General features: G+C 45.6%; 1 protein-coding gene, 1 long non-coding RNA gene and 1 pseudogene across 7 annotated transcripts in view; 1 reads left to right on the top strand and 2 right to left on the bottom strand.

Moving 5' to 3' along the window:
• LOC109551978 (uncharacterized) overlaps positions 1 to 23,631 on the top strand; it is a 90,702-nt gene that overhangs the window by 40,572 nt on the left and 26,499 nt on the right. The window lies entirely within an intron of this gene.
• Positions 5,256 to 14,978, bottom strand: KCNE3 (potassium voltage-gated channel subfamily E regulatory subunit 3). 6 transcript variants are annotated; one of them, XM_073808463.1, is made up of 5 exons: positions 14,810 to 14,978; positions 13,466 to 13,551; positions 10,800 to 10,960; positions 8,854 to 10,332; positions 5,256 to 7,757 (listed from the first exon to the last, which is right to left on the bottom strand). In XM_073808463.1, the coding sequence occupies exon 5, from the start codon at positions 7,715 to 7,717 to the stop codon at positions 7,418 to 7,420; it is 300 nt and encodes a 99-aa protein (XP_073664564.1). In that variant the 5' UTR covers positions 7,718 to 7,757; positions 8,854 to 10,332; positions 10,800 to 10,960; positions 13,466 to 13,551; positions 14,810 to 14,978; the 3' UTR covers positions 5,256 to 7,417. The 6 variants fall into 6 exon arrangements, with proteins under 6 accessions (XP_073664564.1, XP_033718182.1, XP_019802158.2 ...); XM_033862291.2 differs by lacking the exon at positions 8,854 to 10,332 and having other exon boundaries at positions 10,658 to 10,960; XM_019946599.3 differs by lacking the exon at positions 8,854 to 10,332 and having other exon boundaries at positions 14,810 to 14,976.
• Positions 20,752 to 21,481, bottom strand: LOC101325231 (RWD domain-containing protein 4-like; annotated as a pseudogene).

The raw sequence follows: 23,631 nt of genomic DNA, 5'->3' as shown, positions 1-23,631 counted from the left end.
GAACTATAGATGAGTAGTGCTGGGCCCTCTAGTGGCCAGTTTTTATTCAGTGACCATAACTCGCTGTTTTTCTACACTGCCAGTCTCTATTACTGCCTTGTCTTCATTTTGGTTTTGCTAGAACCACTAACTGTCTCCATCTATATTGTATCATCCCATTCCTCTGTCATTACTGACAACTACTTAGGAACAGGCTCAGTGCTAGGGAACAGTTCTTGAGGGAGAGATTGATTCCCTTGGAAACAGACTGAGGTGGAGAGTGGCATGCAGGTCTTTTGGAGAGCGCTCTTGGGAGCTACATCAGTAAGGAAGTGAGGAAGCAGGAGTGGGCAGAGGGAGAAGCTAACTCACGATTTGGTTGCAACCGAAACCTCAGCTGATCCTACCAGGAGTTCTGGAGCTGAGATGGCTCCTCAGTTGTCCCAAATAGATGCGAGGGAACCAGCCCTTTGTATCCCTGTATCAGTCTGTCATTGGTCATGAGCTGCCCCCCAGTAGGGGTTATAGCCTTGGCTGAAATAGTTCCCTCTGGCCCAGGAAAATGCACAGTGAGGGGTGCAGCTGTGAGCTGCCCGCAGCCCATGTTTGCAGCAGTTGGGTGATGGGTGCGTTGACCCCAAGGATCCGGGCAGAGTGTCACTGTATCCACTCCTGGGAGTTAGCAGTCATATTTAGGGGCTCCCCGAGCACTTTGTCTGTACCTTTCTTTTGTCAGTTACCCCTGATGCAGGGAGGAAAAGTCCAGAAACAGAAGTCAGGAGACATAGATTCTAGTACTGACTACTGCTGCGTGATCTTAAGTATGTTACCTAAATTATCCTGGCCTCAAGACTAGCAATAGTCAATGTGGTTCAGTAACAGTCCTTACCATTCATATTTTACAAAGTGTTCTCACATCCACTTTTAACTGAATCCACCAGACCAAACTCTCTAAACCAAATGAGAGAATGGAGATGGAAATGTCTTGAAAGATTGAAAGCATCATACACAAACACATGTGAGAGATTATGTAGCACAATACTCATAATAATGTTGATTCATTTCACCAATACTTATGGAGCATACACTTTGTGCCAAGCCGTATTCTAGTTGATGAGGGCATAGAGATGCATTAGACATGGTCCCTGCTTGCACCTTTGCAGTGTTTCTAGGAGGGGAAAAGACATGCCTGGAGAGTACATTGTGGTAAAAATTATCAGAGAATTATAAGCAGGACAATAACATGAGTGAAAGAAGCCTCCACCTGTGAAGAGGAGGGTAGTTCAAAGTAGAGCTTCATAGAAATGGAACCGTTTTCTAGGTAGAAAAACAAGTGGGTGAGCTATCCTTGCCCCCATGAAGACAGGGACTGTGCCTTTCTTGTTTGCTGCTATATTCTTTTGTCAAACACATTGCCAAATATCTTGGTTGTACTTAATAATTATTTCTTGAATGAATGAATGGTAATCCAAGAGCAGAACTGTAAGCCTGTAGCTGTCCCACAGAGATCTTTTGAAATGTATTTAAATAATCTCATCCTCTCTCCAACTGAGGGAGGTGCATCAATGATTCACATTAGATCTTTTCTTGAGATTTAACCCTTCTAATCTCCCAGCAGATTCTGTGGCTGGTCTCTATATGTTTCTCTTATTCCCAGTGTTGAGTTAGTGCTGTAGGGACTCAGGGACTCTTACCCAAGAGCTGTCCCAATTGACTTATTATTCCCATAAGCACTGTGACAATGACCTCTCTTCTCTTTGAGGCATCTTGCTTGGGGGTAAAAGGAGCTGGGCGAGGACAAGATTGTGACTGCTCTACCATGAAGGGGAGCAGAGAGGCCAGCCACAGAGTGTGCTAGGAGATTAAGAGTGTTTAGTTTCAAGAAAGGAACTAATGTGACTCTCAAAGGGACCAGCTATAGTGGGGAGAATATGGGCTTTGAATTTAGGTGAGTCTGTGTTAAAATCTAGACAGTGCTACATATTAAGTGAATGTGAAACAAGCTATTTCACTTCTGAGCTTCTGTTACTTCATCTATGAAATGAGGTTAAAAAAATAATTACCTCTAGAGCTTCCCAGCACAGTGCCTGGCAGAGATTGGTTGGTCATCAAATAGTAATTTTTCTTCTCTTTCTTTCCTGTTCACTAATTTCCTTCTCTCCTGCTCCTAGACCTCATTCTTTCACAGTTTAACCATAGATGGGTTCTCTGATTTCATCCAGGCAGATCATGTTCTTGGTTTCCTAGTGGCACGTGAAAGAGGATTCTTTTTCCTACACAAAGCTGGCTGAAAGACTTGCTTTGTCTATTTCCCCTTTGCCTAAACAAATATCTTGGATATTACCACTCCAATGAGAGGAGAGACCAGACTCACCAGAGCCAGAAAAAAAATAAATAAAAGAGCAAAAGTCACATTCCCAGGACAGGCTTAGTTAGACCTGCAAGGCTCCCGCTTGCACCCCTCAGAAAACATGACTGAATCAGAATAATAGCACTTCTTCCTCTTGGCAGGACTGTACTTTTTTTTTTTTTTTGGCCACACTACACGGCTTGTGGGATCTTAGTTCCCTGACCAGGGATTGAACCCGCGCCCTCAGCAGTGAAAGCACGGAGTCCTAACCTCTGGACCACCAGGGAATTCCCAGGACTCTACATTTTTTTTATCATGACCCGTCCTGGGGAAAGTGAGGAGGGTAGAGTGAAGACCACTAGCTGTCCACAAAATCCATTCTTTCTTCCTTAGTAATTGAGGTTTGGCTGCTTGCAGCCAGCTGTGGCCATGTTACTGAACCCTTGTCAATAGATGTGAGAAGATGGGATGTATGCAGCTTTTGCCTTGCTTGCTTAAGAGCAAATCTCAGGCTCTGGAATTCTGTTCTTTCTCTCTCCTCACTAACTAGAAATGCTTCAACCAGAGTAAACTTGGAAGCTACACGTTGAGAATGGCTGTCATAATCCCAGGTCCCTGAATGACTGAGTAGAGCAGAGCCACCCACCTACTTGGAATGCTGCCTTGGACCATACTACACTGGACCACCTAATCAAATCCTACCTCACATCTCCAGGAAACATCCATGAATACATCCCTCTCCCTCTTCTTGACCATCACATTTAATATTGGTTCCCCACATTTTCTGTACTTAAGTGTATTGTTTCCTATTGGGTTCTTTTTGGTGTAATCTTGTTTTGTTCTTTATTTAGTGTGTGCTTCTTGGCTCTTAAGCTAGAAGGAGATCACAAGATGTGACACTCTGCTTCTGCTCCCATTTCCCCAATAGCACAGCTGTTGTGGATGCTGACAGAGCCCCCGTGTGGCCCCTTCCCCAGCTGCTGTGAGTGTTGGCTGCTGTCACCTCAGAGCTGCTGCCTTCTCCAGCTCAGCCAAACGTGAGCACCCGTGGGAGGTTACATGCCCCCCTCTAGCAGCCAGCAGTCAATGGTGACTGACACAGGGTAGAAAAGGATAGTCACTAAAGATGGGGCTGATCCTGTGATGAAAATTGAGCTTCAGAACCTTCCTGAGGAACTAGGCTGTTGCAGATCTCCAACCAAGACAACTGGTCTAGGCTGCAATTGCTCACAGGTGCCACCCTTCTCCAGAGACCTGCCCTCAGCTGATGGGCACCTCCTCACAACCCTCCTCTCTTCCCCCTCCCCACCAGGGTGGCCCACAAGCAATGACTGACTGATATGGGGCATAAAAGCCCGGCCCCTTTGCCCCAAGGGGGTGTAAGTCTGCCTTGTGGTTTATGCCCCAGTTCCCTGTGGATCAGGCCAGGGCTAGATGTGACCTGACATGTACCTTGTTTGTCTTGTTCCCTTTCCTATCTACTTCACTCTTTCCCTTGCATGTTTCCCCCAAAAAGTGCTCCCTCAATAAATGCCTGTCTCAGACTTTGCTTCTAGGGAACCCAACTTCAGTCTACTGATGTCAATACTCTGCCGTCATCTTCCCAAATCATCTCCGGGGACCGTTCAGACCCATGGTCTGGGCTGGGTATGCCATGGTGCTGAAATTGGGCTGAGAGTGAGGAAGGAGCTATGTGAAGAACAAGTGGGCTCTACTGAAGTAGTTGTAAGGAATACCTGCTACATAGGGATGTTATGAAGGTTTTAAAATCTAAATGAGTTAATGTCTGTAAAATGCTTAGGCCATAGCCTGACATGTAGTATCTTAAGTATTAAGTGCTTTTAAGTATTAAGGCAGGGATTTCTTTGATCTTTTTCATTTGTTTCTGTATTCCAAGTGTGCCTAGATGAGTGCATGGCACATAGTAGGCACTCAGCGTCTGAATGAGTGATTATTGAAGTTTTGCTTTGAGGGCCCAAGGTGATGTGCTGGGATCTGGCCAGCAGAGGGCAGAACCAGTGCAGCCAAAAGAGTCTATGGGCTGAAGGAGGCAGTGGGATAGAGCTGGGGGGAGAGCCAAGGGGAGTACCTACCTCATAAAATATTAGAATGTTTAAATTATACCTTAAAATCTTATATTTTTATTTAGCCCAACGTTGAGTGTACATAATGAGGTATATTGAGCCCCTTGCGGAGCACAGGCTCCGGACGCGCAGGCATGGCTCACGGGCCCAGCCGCTCCGCGGCATGTGGGCTCTTCCAACCACTGCGCCACCAGGGAAGCCCCGGTAGCTCCTCTTTTGAACTACCCCATACTCCTCTCAATAAATCCCCTTTTGTGCTTATGCTAATACACACTGGATTTCTGTAACTTACAAGCAAAAGAATTTGTATTACTCTATTTTTAAGCCCTGTGAGTACAAGGACTGTGTGAAGGGGAGTCCCCCCATAGATGGGGACACTGAACTCCCAGCGCAGCCACTCTGGGCTGCTTCCTGCTCCATCCAGCCGCCGACCTGCTCTCTTCAGGAGGGTGGTCTTGCCACATTTCTGCCTCCAAGCTTCCCTTGTCTTGTTCCGTTCATTCTCTCTGCCCACGTAGATCTGTCCTATCTCTCAAAGCCCAGTTCAAATTCTACCTTTCTCTGGCTCCTCTGCATCCACTCAATCTCATTTCTCAAAATCCTGATAGCATCCATTACCTGACATTCATTCTTATTCTTGTTGGGATTCCATATTTTATTTGGGTGTTTGGGCTGGGCGGTCTCCAAAGTCCCATCCAGCTGTAGACTTCCGAGTCCGTTGTCCACCTATATGTCACGTCTTCTTAAGCAGGTCTCCACCTTCTCTCTCAAGAAGATATGAGGAAAGGCTTGAGAGCACATGTGGGGCTCAGCACTGATTTGCATGGAATCAACATTCCTAACTGGAATCAACATGACTAACTGCTCATGGGAGCAAATGTGTTCTGTGATCCTCCATTCAAGTAACACACAGGTGTTTATTTTCATTTTTTCAAAGTAAAAGTAGTTTCCTCCCCCCCCCGTTATTATATAAGAAACATACTTATGGTCAAATAAATCAAATATTACATAAATTTTTAAAGTAGAAAGGGAAAATCACCCATAATCCTTCTCTTCAGAGATAAGTGCTCTCAAAATATGCTTTCAAAGTTTTTGATATACACAAATATGTATGTTTTGATAGGGCTTTCTGGAGACCCCATGGAGATTCCTTAATAACAGAAATTAAACAGAACAGTGGGAGGTTCCAGCCTGGGATTTGTAGCTGGCCACATTTCATGTATTCAGCTGAAGCATGTGAAACTACTGATATTCAGCTGTTTTTGACCGACAAGCACAGCAGGTTTTTGTGTGTGTGTGTGTGTGTCTCTTGGATTCATTGGAACTTCCTGACTTTTTTTTAAAATAAATTTGTTTTTACTTTTGGCTGTGTTGGGTCGTTGTTTCGGTGTGCAGGCTTCTCATTGCAGTGGCTTCCCTTGTTGCAGAGCATGTGGGTTCTAGGCGCACGGGCTTAATTGCTCTGCGGCATGTGGGATCTTCCCGGACCAGGGATTGAACCCGTGTCCCCTGCATTAGCAGGCAGATTCTCAACCACTGCGCCACCAGGGAAGTCCAGCACAGCAGTTTTATGTGGTTCAAATCAATGTACGTGAAGCCTAGAATATCAGATCTGGTAGAGCCCTTAGAGACTTTCAACTATTTCAACTTTCTATTTCATGGTGCTGAAGAAGGACAAGAGTCAGAGAGGGAAGTGTCTAGCCAGTTTATATACCACACTGGTAGTAGAATCAGGGCTGGTTCTCTTTCCACTGAATCAGGTACCTGCCTCTTTTAATATGGTAATCTTCTAGGTGTGATAATAATCTTCTAGAAGCAGATTTCAACTTGATATCAGAAAATTACTCACAGAATTCATTCAAAATGTTAGAGGCTGCCTTAGAGGTAGTGAAGTCCCCAGGACTGGAGATGGGGCTGGGAAAGGCACTGCGACATTGGTGGAAGGGCACAGGGACCATGGAGTTAATGAGGCTTAACAGTCAGGGCTCTGTACTTGCATGGCTCCTTCTTAAGATCTTAGGAGGGGCCCCAACAATGTATTAACATGGTGATATGTTTTTGTAATTCTTGCAACAATAAGATATTTTAAAATTCTTTTTCTTAAGGAGGGCCCCCCAGAATTATATAAGTTTCAGGCCTAGATCCACTCCTAGGTAGCACACAGTTTTGCAAAGCACTAGGCAAGGTGACCAGAGAACCTGGGTTCCAGTCATGGTACTGCTTTGGCCCAAATGGGCAGAATGGCACTTGCTCTGCTTCCCTCACGGGGGGTAAAATCACAAATGTTAAATGGGCTGAAAAACATAAAATGTGAAAAAACATAAGTAAGTAACATAACTTAGATTTCCTGTCTGTGATATGAGATAATCATTGCTGCTTCTCATGGTCATTGAAGATAACACATCAAAAAATGTGTCCTCAGGGCATTTTCCTGTCTCATTTCCCTCTGCTACAACTTCCTCTTTTCCTTCCTCTAGCCCCTAGCCCCCAACACTCCGGCCACTAGAACACTCATTTGTCATTATATGTTGCCACTTTTATATATATATATATACATATATATGTGTGTGTGTGTGTGTGTGTGTGTGTGTGTGTATATATATATATATATTTTTATTATTTATTATTTATTTTTTTTTGGCCACACTGAACGGCTTGTGGGATTTCAGTTTCCCGACCAGGGATTGAACCCAGGCCCTTGGCAGTGAGAGCACGGAGTCCTAACCACTGGACCACCAGGGAATTCCTGCCACTTTTATATATTTGTTCAAAGGGCTCCTACTGTCTGTAACGTCTATCTTTGCTGGAAAAAGTCCTTATCCACAAGGCCTAGGTCTGCTAGATCCTCTCCTCCTTCCCCAATGATGACCTCCCTTAGTACTGTTTCTTGTTGATCTTACAGATTAGAACACTGAGGCCTGATGTAACACATAGCTGAGCTCTGGAGGCCCCACAAGATAATCCTCAGGAATCTTGATCTTCTGCCATCCCCGGCCTCTTAGCATTAGAGCATAGACACACGGTTCTTGATGTATACATGATAGGGGTCACTGCGCTTATCCACTTTGCGGGAGCGGGTGTATCCCAGGATGAGGCTGCCCACAGTGGCAGCAAATAGGAACATGACGAAGAGAATGTACATGTAGGAGTTGTCATCACGGCCAGGTAGGCTGGCCCGCCTCTCCTCAGTCAGGTTGTCTGACCCTGGCCGGCAGAACAAGTTGCTGTGAAGAGTAGCATTTAGAGCCTTCAACACAGTGTGCAGGCTCTCATACCAGGTCTCAGTCCCATTGGTGGTCTCCATAGCAACAGGGATTCAGGTGGGGGAAGAATCGGAGGATGCTCTGGTAGTGACAGAAAAGAGAGAGGATGGCTTCTGTTACTTGTAGATTGAATGACCTTCCCACTCCTTCAGACCCCAGCTAAAATCCCAACATCACAATTTATTCTAACTACTTGTTTGCTTGTCTGTCTTCTCCACTAGACTGCCAGCCCAAGGAAGGCAGGGAATGTGTCTGTTTTATTCACTGCTATGTATGAGCACTTATGACAGCACTCAGTAGGTGCTCAATAAATACTTGTGGAAGGAAGTCTTCCTTGACCATTGTAAGCATGCTGATCTGTCCTTTCTTTGGGTTCTAAAAGTCACTGAGCTTTAGGCTAGAAGGGCCTTAGGGATTATTTAATGTAATTTCTTCCATTTTACACACAGGCCCAGAGAGAATAGTTGGCTTGTCCATGATCACAGAGAATACTGGAGGCAGAGCCGAGGTACAGTCCTGCTCTTCGATGGCCAGCTCAGAGCTCCTCTGGCCTCCACACCAGCTCTGGGGAGGACTGTGTGGCACAGTTAGAAGACATTCCTCAGAACTCTCCCTCAGCACAGTTCTTTCTTATGCTCCACAGACACCATGTAGAAGATGTTTGGGGATGGCTTAGATTTCCCCCTACCTGGAGGCCAGAGGCTGGGTCATTTGACCTCTAAAGCATCCTAGGTCCCACTCTAGGTATTCCTAGCTATTGAGGAGAAATTCTGTTGGAAAGGAGGTGGCTGGGGGAGCAGGCAAAGGCTGATAACCACTGCAGGCACTGGGCCTGAGGCCTTTGGAGTGAAAGGAATACTCAGTCCAGTTTGGGGTTATACCCACCCCAGAGAGAAAAGACACTAGCACCTCAACTATCCTGCCTTCCAAAACAATGTCACTGTGTACATGGCATATAACTGGTGATAGCAGATGTTCCTTTTCCTTCCTCTCAGAGATCCTTAGTCTACAATGTAGAAAAATAGCCAAAGGCAGCCTTGTATCCTAGTCTCTGGAAAAACATATGTCATTCCTTTAAACAAGGCTCCATGCTCACTTCCTTCAGGAAGCCTTTGTGTGCTCCCAACATACTCCACAAGCTTTATCATCGCAGCCTTCCCTTTGCCCCAGCACTTACATATAAGGCAATTTGTGGCTGTCCTCTTGCTATTGATAAGGGTTATCAGCAGACCACATGCTCCTGGTCAGGAAGGCTGTGTCTCTCCTCCAAGTCTAGGGGACTACCCTAGTTCTCCTTCCCTCAGTGGTCTCCAGTAAAGATGGCCACTTTGGATTTCTCTATAGGCCAGGCACTCAGTGTTCACTGACTGGTTCCAAAGCCCTCCTTTATCTAGGTAGAGCTGTTTAACTTGACTATTAACCATCACGTCTCTTCCCCGGAAAAGATGACAGTTAGTTATGACCATGATAAATATTCATGAAGAACTCTATGAATGCAGAATTTGGGGGGAAGAATCAAAATAATACAGCAATAATCCAGGACTGGCCCACAGTTTATGCAAGGCCTTGGGGCCCCCTGCCATCTAGTACTCGGGCAACCTTGTCTGGATGGAAAAGGGGAAGAGTTAAGATCGAGGAGGCATAGGTTCTCATCTACTATCCCACTTGTCAGGCAACAAGTGGGAAAACAACATCATTGTGTACATGGCATATAACTGTGCCTTCCTCTTTCCTCATATGGGCTAATGGAAAGCAGGAGCAGCACAATGAAATTAATGGCTCAGTGAATCACCTGGCCAAGTCATCGTTTATGGAGGCCCACTCCTGGGCAGCCTTATTCTGGGAGCTCTAGGAGGCCAGTCCCTATACTCAGGGGCACAAAGCCAGCTCTTAATGTGGGAGACAATGTAGGAGCTACTGGGGCTTAAAGGAAGAAGGGATGAATTCTGACCAGTGCTCAGAGAGTGTTCACAGTGATGGAAGAATTTGAGTTGGACCTTGAAGGATTTTTTGGAAGTAGAGAAGGCAAGGGAAGCAAACAGATGGACTAGAAAGCACACTTTGAAGAATGGAAAGTAGCATAAAGAGTGTAAGATGCGTGAAAGGATAAGATAGGATGTGGGATGGAGACACTGGCCCAAACCAAATCATAGAGGGCCTTGAGTGCCAGGCTGCAGTTGGAACTTTATCCTGTAGGTGGAGAAAAACCATGGAATGATATTTTAAAAGGGGGTAAAATAATCAGATCTGTTCTTGGAAAGGACACTCTGGCTTCTGTGTGGAGTGTGGAGTAAAGAGGGCAGGGATGGAGGCAGGGAGCCCAGTGATAAGGAAATAGTATGGGTTCAAGGTGCTGAGTCCTGAGCTGGGGCAGAGGGGATGACAAGGTGGGGGCGGGGACAGATAGAGGATGTGAGAGGCATTTGGGGGTGGGAATGGCTAAGGCAGTGGTTGCAGGAGGAAGGGGCCTCAGACAGTTTTATAAGCAGACAACAGACAGATGGCATAAGTGCGGGAAGAGCTCGCTTTGAGGGAAATAAGTTTCTTGCCCTGTTTGCACTTCAGTTTCCTCATCTATCAAAAAAGATTATCACCAGGAGTTGTTGTTCAATGGGTACAGAGTTTCAGTTTTGCAAGATGAAAAACTTCTAGAGATCTGCTGCATAAAAATGTAAAGATAGTTAACACTACTGAGATGTACCATTAAAAATGTTAAGACAATAAATTTTATGTTGCTTTTTACCACATTAAAATTTAAAAAAAATTTTTTTAATTAAAAAGGAAAAAAAAAAAGATTATTATCTCTGCTCTGCCCCCTGCCCCAGGCTTGCTTGAGCATATACTTTTATTACAGTGAAGAGGATTTTTTAAATACATTTTAATAAAAAACACGGTTTTCATTAAAATGAAAATCTGTTTTTCATTTTTGAGAAGTAAATACATATACACAGCAAAAAAAAAGAAATTGAAGCAGTACATACAATGAAAATGCAGTCTCTCTGTTCCCAATGGCCCAGGTTTCTTTCCCAGGGCAGTCACTGTCACCAGTTTTCTTCGATAGCTTTGCATGGGGGTTTGAACTGACAAGGCAGACGGAGGGCCACCTCCATCTGGAAGACTCACCAAACAACAGCAAATTCACTGGCTCCTGGTCAGCTCCAGGAATCTCCCTGTGGGCGCCCTAAGGCTCCTCAGCCCCTCCGGATGTCCTGACATGTCTTCAGGATGTCCCTGGACACATCTGGGGTCTCAATATTGACTTTGGGAGCTGGGAAGGCCCAGAGCTGGGTGGGGAGGGGACAGAAAAAGAAGGAACTAGACACATCATTTAGGAAGGGAGATGAACAGTGACTGAAAAGAGATTTTGAAGATTGTTTAGAATCTAGATTCTAGGCCAACCCCTCCATTTTGTAGTTGAGAAAGCTGAAGGTCAGAGAGGGGAAGTGACTAGTCCAAAATGACATGGCTAGTAAATGGTAGAGCTCTGATGAGAACCCAGGTCTTTGCGGTGCTGTTCAGGTGCTCTTTCCGCTACAAATGGCAATGTCTTCTGGCATCTGAGCTGCATATCACACCAAACACAGGCTCCTCATGTCCTGGGGCATCATCTCCTCTAAGTCTACCACTACTCCTTTTTCCTGCACTACAGATTCTTGCTCATCTTTTTTTTTTTGGCCGCACCACTGGCATGTGGGATCTTAGTTCCCTGACCAGCGATCGAACCCGCACCCCCTGGATTGGAAGTGCGGAGTCTTAACCACTGGACAGCCAGGGAAGTCGCTCTTGCCAATCTAACTGAGGATCCAGTAAGGGGAGAAGTTGGTAACTTTTGGAAGAGTTAACCTTCCTTTCTAGCCTTGCTCCCCATGGCCCTTTCTGCTCCAGACCTACTCCTGCTCTTCTATACAAGCCAGGTGCACTCTCTTCCTCCACACCCTGATGGCACTCTTTCCAACACATTAACAGCTTTGCCAAAACTGTTCTTGACTTGAGCTCGCCTGGCCTCTAACTTGGGAATGGAGGCATAAAGCTGGGACCTGGAGGATGAACTGGATATCTTAGTAAGGTTTTCTTTCAGGTTTCTCTGGGGAAAAGTGAAACGCCACCATCGGTTCTTTTGGTTTCCCTATGCTCTGTTTCAGCTTCTCTTGCAGAATGAGTGTCTGAAGTGCTTGGAAATGTGGTAGAGAGGCAGGGGAAAAAGGCCACATAAAGCAAGTGGATCCAGAGATAACTCCTGGGAATGCACAGTTTTGCCTCTGGCCCCTCTGGTGGTCTTATCACCACCATGGGCTGGCGGGAGAGGAACCTGAACGTATAGTTAGAAGGAGACACAGAAATAGAATCTGAGCTGGAAGGGATCTTAATCACATCATTGGTGTAACCACCTCATTCAACCAGTGGGAAAAACCACCCCACCCCAAGAGGAAATCACTTGCTCAAGGTCTCACAGCCTAGGAACTGGGACCAGAAACAGGTATCTCATCCACATATCTTTCCACTATAAGTCCTCTGTTGCCTATAGGACAGTCTAACCTCCTGCGATTATCATTCAAGCTCCTTTGGATATGACCCTGCCTCCAGTGCCATCTCACCACAGCTCTCCCCACTGCCTGTGTCCCATGATACTGAGCTATAGGCCATTCCCCAAACATTCCTTGCACTTGCACACCTCTTGCCTTTGCTCATGCTGTTTTCTTAGGCAAAAATACCCTTCCTCTTTTTTATCTGCCTAGTGAACTCCTACTCATCCTTCAAGACCCAGCTCCAATATAACCTCTGTAGATCCTCTCCTGAGACACCACCTTCCCCACTCCCTAGCCAGTTAAGTCTCTTCTTCTCATCTGTTCCTAAAGTGCTTTGCATAAAACCCTATTAGAGCACTATGCTGTATTGAAATTGGGTGTGTATATCTGTATAAATATAAATAGATATAGATATACTAAACTGTGCGCTGGGAGGTGTGAAGGTAGGGACCTGTGCCTCATACATTTCTTTATAGCAGGCACTCAAGAATAGGTGGATAAATGTCTCTTCTTATTAGACTATTCCCCCCTGCGCACACACATACGCATTCATGAAAACAGCTTACAGCACTTAAAAAGCAACTTCAAGGGCAGGCCAAAACAGATTCCATTTGGTCTGGGGAAGGGGAAGCTCAAAGAAAAGACACCATCTCAGTCAGATGGGCAAGTGAGTCAGGGGAGGAGGAATTCTAAGCCACCTTTGGAAGCCCAGATGTTCCCTGCACCGGAACCCCATTCAATCCAAAGGGCAAACATTCTTGGCCCCAAAACACCAGCAGCAGCTTAGCAACCCTCTTCCCTGTGTACCCACCCAGGGGGCAGCCACACACACACACCTGCTGCACACACACAGTCCAACTCCCAGTCTCCCAGCCTCTAATCTTGCCTTTCAGGTATGCCTTTCATGGTTCCAATCTTGGCTGTATGCTTGGCTATGTGACCTTGAGCACTGCATGTATGTTCTCTGAATCTCATCTATGAGATGGGGATAATTACCCCTGTCCTGCTTGCCTCACACGCAACTCGGGGAGACCAAAGGGGAAAGGTGTTTTAGAAATTGCAAAGTATTATGTAAACATAAGAGAGAATTATTGGGCAGCCTGGTCACCTATTTCCTTTTCTGTTTCCCTATCTCCTCCGCCGCCCCCCAGTATTACCAAGAACAGCTATCCCTATGTCCCCTCTCCCCATCTTAGGTTCTCCTACCCTCAGAGGAAGCCAGGAGGTTCTTTATTACTTTTCTTCATTCTCAGACACACTTACCTCCTTCAGAAGCCTTCCTTGTTTCTCATCCTCTCTGATCAGCCCTGTAATCTCTCTCCATTTAGGGGTACCATTCTGTAGTCCTGCTGGTGATAGAGAACACACCAGAGTTGGAGTCAAGAGACCTGCCCCTATTTTGTAGACATGTCTAGCCGTGTGTCTTGGTTAAGTCATTTCTCCACTCTGGGGCCTCATTCTCCCCATCAGTAAGATGGGATATCTTGTCCTGCCTCCCTCTTAGTAGGCATTTTGAGCATCCACCCATTCAGTTTATAGATAGAAGTGTGTTTTGCAAAGTGTGGAGTGAGTGAGGGATGAAGGTTGTTTGTTCTCATCTTAAGGAGTCAAGAAAATCTGAAAGCAGTTTCCTTGCCTCCAGCTTGGCTCTCCTCCATTCAGAGCGGTTAACTGGCTGGATGCCAGGAGATAAAGAGCAGCTAACATATTTACAACGCACTTTTGTAGCTGAAGTGGAATCAGCCCTGGGCTAGGAGTGGGGAGAATTGGGTTCTACTTCTGTCTGGTCCCTGGTGTGACCCTGGACAAGCCATCTCCCCCCTGGGCCTCAGATTCCCCATACGCAAACTACTGAGGAGTGGGGAGGAGGATAGGAGGAGACACTCTCCAAGGGGCCCTCACACAGGGGTCTGAACTCCTGTACTTTCTACACAAGAAACTCCCGGGCCCAGTCCCCTTCCCCCACATGCCATACGGAGTACATGGGCAACAGGACCAGGAGGCTCATTTTACATTTGGTGACCCAGGAAAAGAACGCACAAAGCACAGAGCAGGTGGGCGATTGGCACAGGTTTACACAACCTGTAAACTAGAACTCAAGTCTCCTGACTCCCAGCCTAGATCTATGTTACTAGTACTAGAAGACATCTAAGGGAGCTTCTAGGCTTTTCCCAGGACTGGGGCGCATAGGGCGAGGGGCACAATAAAGTAGCGAATGGGCAAGGCAACTCGCACGCTGAGCAAGCGGCTCCCGCCAAGCAAGAAGACACGCCGGGTCCCGGAGCGCCATTTCCGCGTGTGCTCTCGCTGCGGAGGCGCAGGTTGGTTGTTATATCGTGCGCTCGCATATCTGTGGATGTGGAAGGAGCTTGGGTGCCGCCGTCCCGGGGCCCGTGAGTGCCGACCTAAGCCCCCACGGTTTCCGGGCAAGGCGTGCCAGGAGCCCAGCTTCGCGCTCCCACGTGCGCCCCGGGATCCCTGTGGCTCTGTCCAGGGGAGGATCAGTATGTATCTGCGTCGGGTGGCGGCCTCCAGGGAGGCGGATACACCCCTCATTTCTACCCCTGGCGCCGGCTCAGCCTTCCCGAGCCGGCGGGTGCGCCTTACCTGCCGGTCGGCAAGGCTCCCAGGGGCGCCGTCTGTTCGTTGGACACCTCGCCCTGGGCTCGCGGGTGCCCCGCACTGCGCCCCAAGGCGCTCCGCCAGCCCCCCCTGCTCGCAGCCCGCGGCCAGCACCGTCTGCGCCCCCTCCGCTCTGTGCTCCAACCCGCGCTCAGCTGTCTTTCCCCTTCCTCAGGGCGTCCCCTCACCCGGCCCCGCCCGGCCTCTAACACACCCACTTCTCCCGGAGCTGGCTTCGGACGCCTCCGCCCGGCTGCTTGGCCTCACCCAGCTGTGGGCTGCGACCCTTCCGTACCCTGCAGCGCCTGCTTCCTGGACCTGAGACCGAATGTTCCTTGCTTCGCTTCAGCTTGCCCGGTCTGAGGAGGATCTCAGAAGAGCGTCTGGTGCTGGTGGAATCAGACCTTGCTCCTACGTGGTTGTATGGTGGCGGGCAGGACACTGCTTCTCACTGGGCCATGGCTTCCTCGCTGTAAAACGGGTACAGTTCCTGCATGCATTCTTCACAGGGTGATGGTTAGGGTCAGATGAGATCTTAGAATCCAAAATATTAAAGCCGGATGGTCACTGGAGAAATCATCTGATTCTAACACAAACCCTCTTTTCCAGACAGGATGCAGTTTGGGGAAGGGGCCCAGTTTGGGGAAGGAGACTTGCTCAGGCTCACTAAGGAAGTCACTGGCAGAGCTCAGACTCAGAATCCACTAGGCCACTCTCTCCCCTTAACCTCGGCCAATGTTTCATCCAAGTCTCAACAGTCCCTCACATGCCCAGACAACTGGTGTCCAGCCACACCACGCTGCTCCCTGTCCCTGAATACCCTTCACTTTCTGGCCACTAGGCCCTCACTCAAGCTGTTTCTTCCTTGCTGGGGACACTGCAGGTTCCAGAGAAGAGAAGCATCCAGAGATAGCTGGGAAATGAGGACCAGGAGGCCATGGGCAAGGGAGTGGACGGTGGCAGGGAATAGCTCTCAGGGACTCTGTGGGGAGTCATTATCAGAGCCCTCTTTGCCAGCCTCCGGCCTTGGGATAGTTAATAACAAACTGAGGTGACTTCCCTGGTGGCGCAGTGTTTAAGAATCCGCCTGCCAATGCAGGGGACACGGGTTCAATCCCTGGTCTGGGAAGGTCCCACATGCCGTGGAGCAACTAAGCCTGTGTGCCACAACAACTGAGCCTGTGCTCTAGAGCCCGTGAGCCACAACTACTGAACCCACATGCCACAACTACTGAAGCCCGCATGCCTAGAGCCCGTGCTCTGCAACAAGAGAAGCCACTGCAATGAGAAGCCCACGCACCACAGTGAACAGTAGCCCCCAGTCGCCACAACTAGAGAAAACCTGCGTGCAGCAATGAAGACCCAATGCTGCCAAAAATAAATAAATAAAATAAGTAAATTTAAAAAAAAAAAACAACTGAGGCCAGCTCTGGCTCCCTTGCAAACAAAAATCCGTTCTAGGGCTTCTCTGGTGGCACAGTGGTTAAGAATCCGCCTGCCAATGCCGGGGACACGGGTTCGAGCCCTGTTCTGGGATGATCCCACATGCCGTGGAGCAGCTAAGCCCATGTGCCACAACTACTGAGCCTGTGCTCTAGAGCCAACGAGCCGCAACTGCTGAAGCCCGTGCGCCTAGAGCCTGTGCTCCGCAACGAGAGGAGCCCCTGCAATGAGATGCCCGTGCACCACAGTGAAGAGTAGCCCCCGCTCACCACAACTAGAGAAAACCCTCCCGCAACAATGAAGACCCAACGCAGCCAAAAATTAATTAGTTAATTTTAAAAAAGAAAAGAATCAAAATAAATTTAAATTTAAAAAAAAAATCTGTTCTAGGTAGGACATCTGAGGCATATACCCTCAATCACAGAATCTCAGATTATATCTAAGAAGTGCTGTCATTTAAAAAAGACCTGGGGGGCTTCCCTGGTGGCGCAGTGGTTGGGAGTCTGCCTGCCAATGCAGGGGACACGGGTTCGAGCCCTGGTCTGGGAGGATCCCACATGCCGCGGAGCAGCCTGCCCCGTGAGCCACAATTACTGAGCCTGCGTGTCTGGAGCCTGTGCTCTGCAACGGGAGAGGCCGCAATAGTGGGAGGCCTGCGCACCACAACTAGAGAGAGCCCTCACACAGAAACGAAGAGCCAACACAGCCATAAATAAATAAATAAATAATTTTTTTAAAAAAAGGCAAAAAAAAAAAAAAAAAAGACCTGGGCTTCCCTGGTGGCACAGTGGTTGGGAGTCTGCCTGCCGATGCAGGGGACACGGGTTCGTGCCCCGGTCCGGGAAGATCCCACATGCCGCGGAGCGGCTGGGCCTGTGAGCCATGGCCGCTGAGCCTGTGCGTCCGGAGCCTGTGCTCCGCAACGGGAGAGGCCACAACAGTGAGAGGCCCGTGTACCGCAAAAAACAAAAATAAAAACAAAATAAAAAAAGACCTATCACATGGAGGGAATGTTGTACAAAATTGCTAACCTTCATCAAAACATGTTACTTCTGTCCCATTACTGGGCATATACCCTAAGAAAACCATAATTCAAAAAGAGTCATGTACCAGAATGTTCACTGCAGCTCTATTTACAATAGCCAGGACATGGAAGCAACCTAAGTGTCCATCGACAGATGAATGGATAAAGAAGATGTGGCACATATACACAATGGAATATTACTCAGCCATTAAAAGAAACAAAATTGAGTTATTTGTAGTGAGGTGGATGGACCTAGAGTCTGTCATACAGAGTGAAGTAAGTCAGAAAGAGAAAGACAAATACCGTATGCTAACACATATATATGGAATTTAAGAAAAAAAAATGTCATGAAGAACCTAGGGGTAAGATGGGAATAAAGACACAGACCTACTAGAGAATGGACTTGAGGATATGGGGAGGGGGGAAGGGTAAGCTGTGACAAAGTGAGAGAGTGGCATGGACATATATACACTACCAAACGTAAAACAGATAGCTAGTGGGAAGCAGCCGCATAGCACAGGGAGATCAGCTCGGTGCTTTGTGACCACCTGCAGGGGTGGGATAGGGTGAGGGGGGAGGGAGACACAAGAGGGAAGAGATATGGGAACATATGTGTATGTATAACTGATTCACTTTTTTGTAAAGCAGAAACTAACACACCATTGTAAAGCAATTACTCCAATAAAGATGTTAAAACAAGACAAAAACAAAGAAACAGAAAAAACATGTTACTTCTGTGTGACTTTTGTAGTTTCATATTTTGACCCAGCTACTTTTTTTTTTTTTTTTTTCTGTCTGGATATCATCTCTCAGGGGAGTCATCCTGACTCTGAGCAGGCAGTCTCAAATTTCAGTCTACCTAAGAATCACCTTGGCCTTTATTTTAAGTGAAGTAGACTTTTGGGTTCCACTCCAGAGGTTCTGATTCAGGAGATCTGGACTAGAGCCCAGAAATTAGCATTTAAAAAAAAAAAAAAAGCTTCTGGAGAGATTGTGATTCAAGTGGTTCTTGAGACCAGCCTTGAGGAAAGAGCCATGGCTCAGTAAGCATTCCTTCCCACATCCTGCCAAGCCTTGCATCTAATCTATAGGAGTGTTTATTACAGTTATGAAAAGTCACTATTTGTCCACCTCATTTACTAGATTGTGAATTCTCTGAAGTTAGGGATTGTCTCTTGTCCTAATAAAATTTTGGAATCACAGTCTTAGAATCATACCATGTTAGAGTTCTAGAATCATTTATTGATAGAACCTAAGTTGGAAGGACTCAGAGTTATCTAGTCAAATCCCTTACCCAAGAATTCCCTATATTTCTTTGTGTGTGTGTAATAGAGGTTTTATTGCTTATTAATTGTGTCATTCCATACAATTTTAAGTAAACAAACTTAGAAAATGATGATGGCAGTACTGATGAGATATTGATGATGATGGCAATATTGATGAGAATGTTCAACTGTTTTACACAAGGTAGTAAGAGGCACCACTGCCACCATCACCCCACCTCCGAAATTTATACATTTCATATACAAAGAGTAAAAATAGTTCATTGGCATTTAACTAGCATTATTCTTTGTAATCTATGAACCATAAGCCTGAACAATTTCAGAATCTTCAGAGCAAAACCATTTTCTTCCACTAGCAAATGTAGCAGTTTCAATTTCTTTAAAAAAACAAGCAAACAAATCAACGTATTCCAATGGTCCTGAATTTTAATGTTTATATCATATTAATTCAAGAAATAAAATGTGATTCAGCATTTGAAAATGAGGCTGAACTTCTTCACCATAATTATACTTACTTCATAATTCAAACGATTTAACTGAAGCCAGCGTTAGCCCAGTAAAAACCATGGTCACAACTCAACTGCTCTTTTGCTAAGGAAACTTCTTTAAAAGTTAGCTATTCTTTAAAAACTCAGACCCAAGCTGCATAACTGTGACTTGAGGAACCAACAATCAACCCTTCCAGATACCACCGCAGTAGTCCTATGTGGTTTTTGTGTTTTTTTAAATTAATTTATTTATTTTTGGCTGCGCTGGGTCTTCGTTGCGGTGTGCGGGCCTCTCATTGCGGTGGCTTCTCTTGTTGCGGAGCATGGGCTCTAGGCATGCAGGCTTCAGTAGTTGTGGTGCACAGGCTTCAGTAGTTGTGGCTCGCGGGCTCTAGAGTTCAGGCTCAGTAGTTGTGGCACACGGGCTTAGTTGCTCTGCAGCATGTGGGGTCTTCCCGACCAGGGCTCGAACCCATGTCCCCTGCATTGGCAGGCGGATTCTTAACCACTGCGCCACCAGGTAAGTCCATCCTATGTGTTCTTATAGCTGGGGAGCACATACAGAATCACTGTGAATCACACATACATATCAATAACTTGCTGGTAAAACTACACCAATAGTTTCCTCTGTTAATGATTTTTTTAAAAAATAAGCATGTACTACAGTTCAGCAGTTGAAAGACTTCTAAGTCTATTATTTTAAAGATGCTGAGAAATACATTTGGATACTTGAAAAGAAGCAAGACTAGAATTGTGGTTTTATATTAAACCATTTAGAAGACCTCAGTTACAAACAACTAAAAATACATAAATAGGAATTTCTTAAAACCATTTTCTCTTACAATACAAAATTAAATATTAAATAAATAGGAATTTCTTTAAACCATTGTCTCTAAACAATACAAAAATTAAATATTAAGGCATCTTTTACTCCCATCTATTTTGGTATATACAGCAAAGAGAAATGTTTTAAATAGGAACCAGCACTTCTATTCAAATGCTCTCTAATGTATTTGGCAGATTTGTTTTTATATTCTCCTGTTCAACATTCCATTGAAAGCTCTTATAATTGAACATTGTGACCGAAACCAGGGGAAAAGTATAAACAGATATTCGTTTATTAGAAATAAGCAGTTCACCCTTGAAAAGTAAAAAGTAACTACAAACAATATTATGAATAAAGTTCAAATACTAGTATTTAAATCTCTGAAGCAATTTATGCTTCAGTAATTAAGAGAAAGAAGAGATGAAGACTTCACTAAGATGAGAAGCCTATTAATATGGATCATGCTGTGGACTAATTGTTCACTCAGTATTCTGTCCCACTGGGATGAGAGTTTGAAAAGGGCTTCATATTCCTTTAAAAAAATTACACCGACTAGAATAAGATCATATGAGTTAACATTGATTATTATTCCCCATATTTGTCCATTTACAAAGCTCAACTGGCTTCATAAAGTATACTAATCAGTAACATTTTCACCTTTTATTAAGGTAAGTTTATGAAAATAATTTAATACAACCAGATCTCCTCATGAACTTTCAGCTTAAAACATTTTTTATGTAAGAAATATATCAAAAAAATCTGTTTTTATAAAAAGTCACTTCAATACCAGAAAAAAGTAATAAAAGATTTTGAACCCAGTTTATTTTTTAAAAGATGCTCTTCCCATGTCTCAAATTCCAAGTGCTATTCATCATCTTTAAAGCCAATTTTGCTTAACTTCACCACATCAACCCAGTTCCATCCTCGAGGAAGTTCTCCTTTGTGATCTGCTTTATCTACCAACTTATGCTTCTGGGCTTTTTATTTTTTTTTAATTCTCTATTTTAAAAAAAATATTTATTTATTTGGTTGCACTGGGTCTTCGTTGTGGCACACAGGATCTTCATCGTGGCTTGCAAACTCTTAGTTGCAGCATGCATGTGGGATCTAGTTCCCCGACCAGGGATCAAACCCGGGCCCCCTGCATTGGGAGCCCAGAGCCCTAGCCACTGGACCACCAGGGAAGTCCCCTAATTCTCTATTCTTTTAATTGAAGTATAGTTGATTTACAATGTTGTGCTAATTTCTGCTGTACAGCAAAGTGACTCAGTTATACACATATATACATTCTTTTTTTAAATATTCTTTTCCATACGGTTTATCCCAGGAGATTGGATATAGTTCCTTCTGGGCTTTTGAAAGTTGTCTTTTTTTCTCACTTGACGGGGCTGCATTAGGAATTTCAAACAAGATGATATTTCTTGTGGCTGTCGTAGAATTAAGAGGGATGGTGATTCTCCATGAACTCTTGTTTATTGTCCTTCGCATATTCAAACAACATGTGGGTCATGGCGGTCCTTCCACTGCTTCCTGTAACTTGGCTGATATGCTCTGCTTTACAGCTGATGATATGATACTAAAAGATGCATTCATAGATATGACTGGAGGTGTTTGAGGATATGTTTCTGTCCAGGAAAGATCACTAGAAATTACGTTATCAGGGAAAGCTTCCAAGAAGAGATAGAACCTGAGAGAGCCTGATGTTCTTTCAACCTCTCGGCCACACCTCTCTCCTCTGAGCACTAGACTCCTATATCTAACTACCTACTTGACATCTCTGTTTGGATAACATGCTGTGGCTGGAACTCATGACTTCCTTCTCTGCTCCCTTCAGTTTTCTGTCTCTTGGTAAATGCAACCGTCATCCACCCAATTCCCTGTTTGTTTCCTTCATAGGACTCAACCCCAACCCAGTCTTCTATTTATCTGTGTACTGATTTGGGGTCTGCCTTTCCCATTAGACTGTAAGCGCTGCAAGAAGACAGGCCAGGTGTATCTTTTTCACCATAGAATACCCAGGATGTAACTCAATGTCTGTCTAGTAGGTGGGGGAGAAGCGTTGGGAGGTAGGACGAGCATAGATGATGTCTGTCGTCAACAGTCTCAGAAGCCTGGGTTACCAAGGAAAATACAGCATGAATCACAGAGGAAGTTTAATGATCACTTCAAGTAATTTTATTCCATTACTCATCAGGAGCCTGTGTCTGTGCTTCTGCAATCTTGTCTCCTCTTGGCCTGTCAGTTTAGCCCACAGAACATTTGTCTTCTTGTTCTGAGCTTAACCGTTCTCCTGCCCCTGCAGGCAGCAAAGAGTGGTGAAAAGAGCAGTGGAAGACATGCAGCAAGGTGTGGTGTCAGGAGACTGAAGATCTCAGTGGCCTCTTCTTCCTCACCCTCACACATGCTGTGTCCTGGGCAGCAAGGTGGAAGAGTACTCGAGAACACAGCTTCTGGGGTCCAATGGAGCTGGGTTTGAATCCTAGCCCTGCAATTATCAGCTGTGAGAACTTAACCTCACTGAGTCTTAGTTTCCTTATGTAGAATGGGGATTAAAAACAACTACATCTTATGGTTGTATGGATTACAGTAAGATATTGTATTTAAAGTGCTTCACCTCGTACCTGGCACATAGCAAGTGTTCCATAAAGAATAGCTATTGGGAACTCCCTGGTGGTCCAGTGGTTAGGACGCCGTGCTTTCACTGCCAAGGGCACAGCTTCAATCCCTAGTCAGGGAACTAAGATCACGCAAGCAGCGCAACGTGGGGAAAAAAAATTAATAATAAGGGCATATGTGTTCATGGTTGTATAAACATGGACTTTTGAATCTTATGGTTTAAACAATAAGGGCTATGGGAATGCAGAAGAATGTGGGTTCAGTGTGGACTAGGGTTTGCAGAGATGATGGATGTATCAATCAGGAATCTTAGTTGCAACAGACAGAAAACCCAGCTCAAACTGACTTAAGTAGAAAAGGGAATTGCTCAGCTCATAAAAGTATAAAATCCTGACATATCTAGCTTCAGGCATGGCTGGATCCAGGAGCTCAGATGATGTCTTCAGGAAGCTGTCTCTGCTTTTCTCACTGATGCTCCATACTCAGGCAGAATCCCATATTGCGGTAACAAAATGACTGCCTGAATTCCATGCATACATTCTATTCTATGAATGAAACCTGTAGAAAGAGCTTCTTTCCCCCACAACCCTCCTGACAGAAGTCCTGGGTCAGACTCTTATTGTCCTGAAACGGACTCAGTGCCTATCCCAGTCACAGAAGCTGGTAGGGGGTGTGTCATCTCTATTCAAACCACATACACTTGGGGAAATGGGTGGAGGGGGCAAAAGGTACAAACTTCCAGTTATAAAATAAATAAGCCGGGAATTCCCGGACTCTGCGCTTTCCCTGCTGTCGGCCCGGGTTTGATCCTTGGCTGGGGAATTAAGATGCCAGGAGCTGTGGGGCACGGCCATAAATGAATGAATGAATGAATGAAATAAGCCATGAGGATGTAATGTACAGCATGGTGACTATAGTTAATAATACTGGATTGCATGTTTGAAGTTGCTAAAAGAATAAATCTTAGGCTGTGGAGCGGCCTCCCACGCCTGTACCAACGGTGGTGGCCTGCGAGGGTCATTTTTAGCGGGGGGTGGGGGGGAGGCATTCTAGCTTTGCTAATGTAACTGCACGTTTACAGAGCTCTAAAACAAGAGATAGATAAAACTGCCCTGCCCCGGGGAACA

This window comes from Tursiops truncatus, chromosome 8 (assembly GCF_011762595.2).
Source record: "Tursiops truncatus isolate mTurTru1 chromosome 8, mTurTru1.mat.Y, whole genome shotgun sequence".
Lineage (NCBI taxonomy): Eukaryota > Metazoa > Chordata > Mammalia > Artiodactyla > Delphinidae > Tursiops > Tursiops truncatus.
Note: the sequence above shows the minus strand (reverse complement) of the source record. Positions and strands in the feature narration are given on the sequence as shown.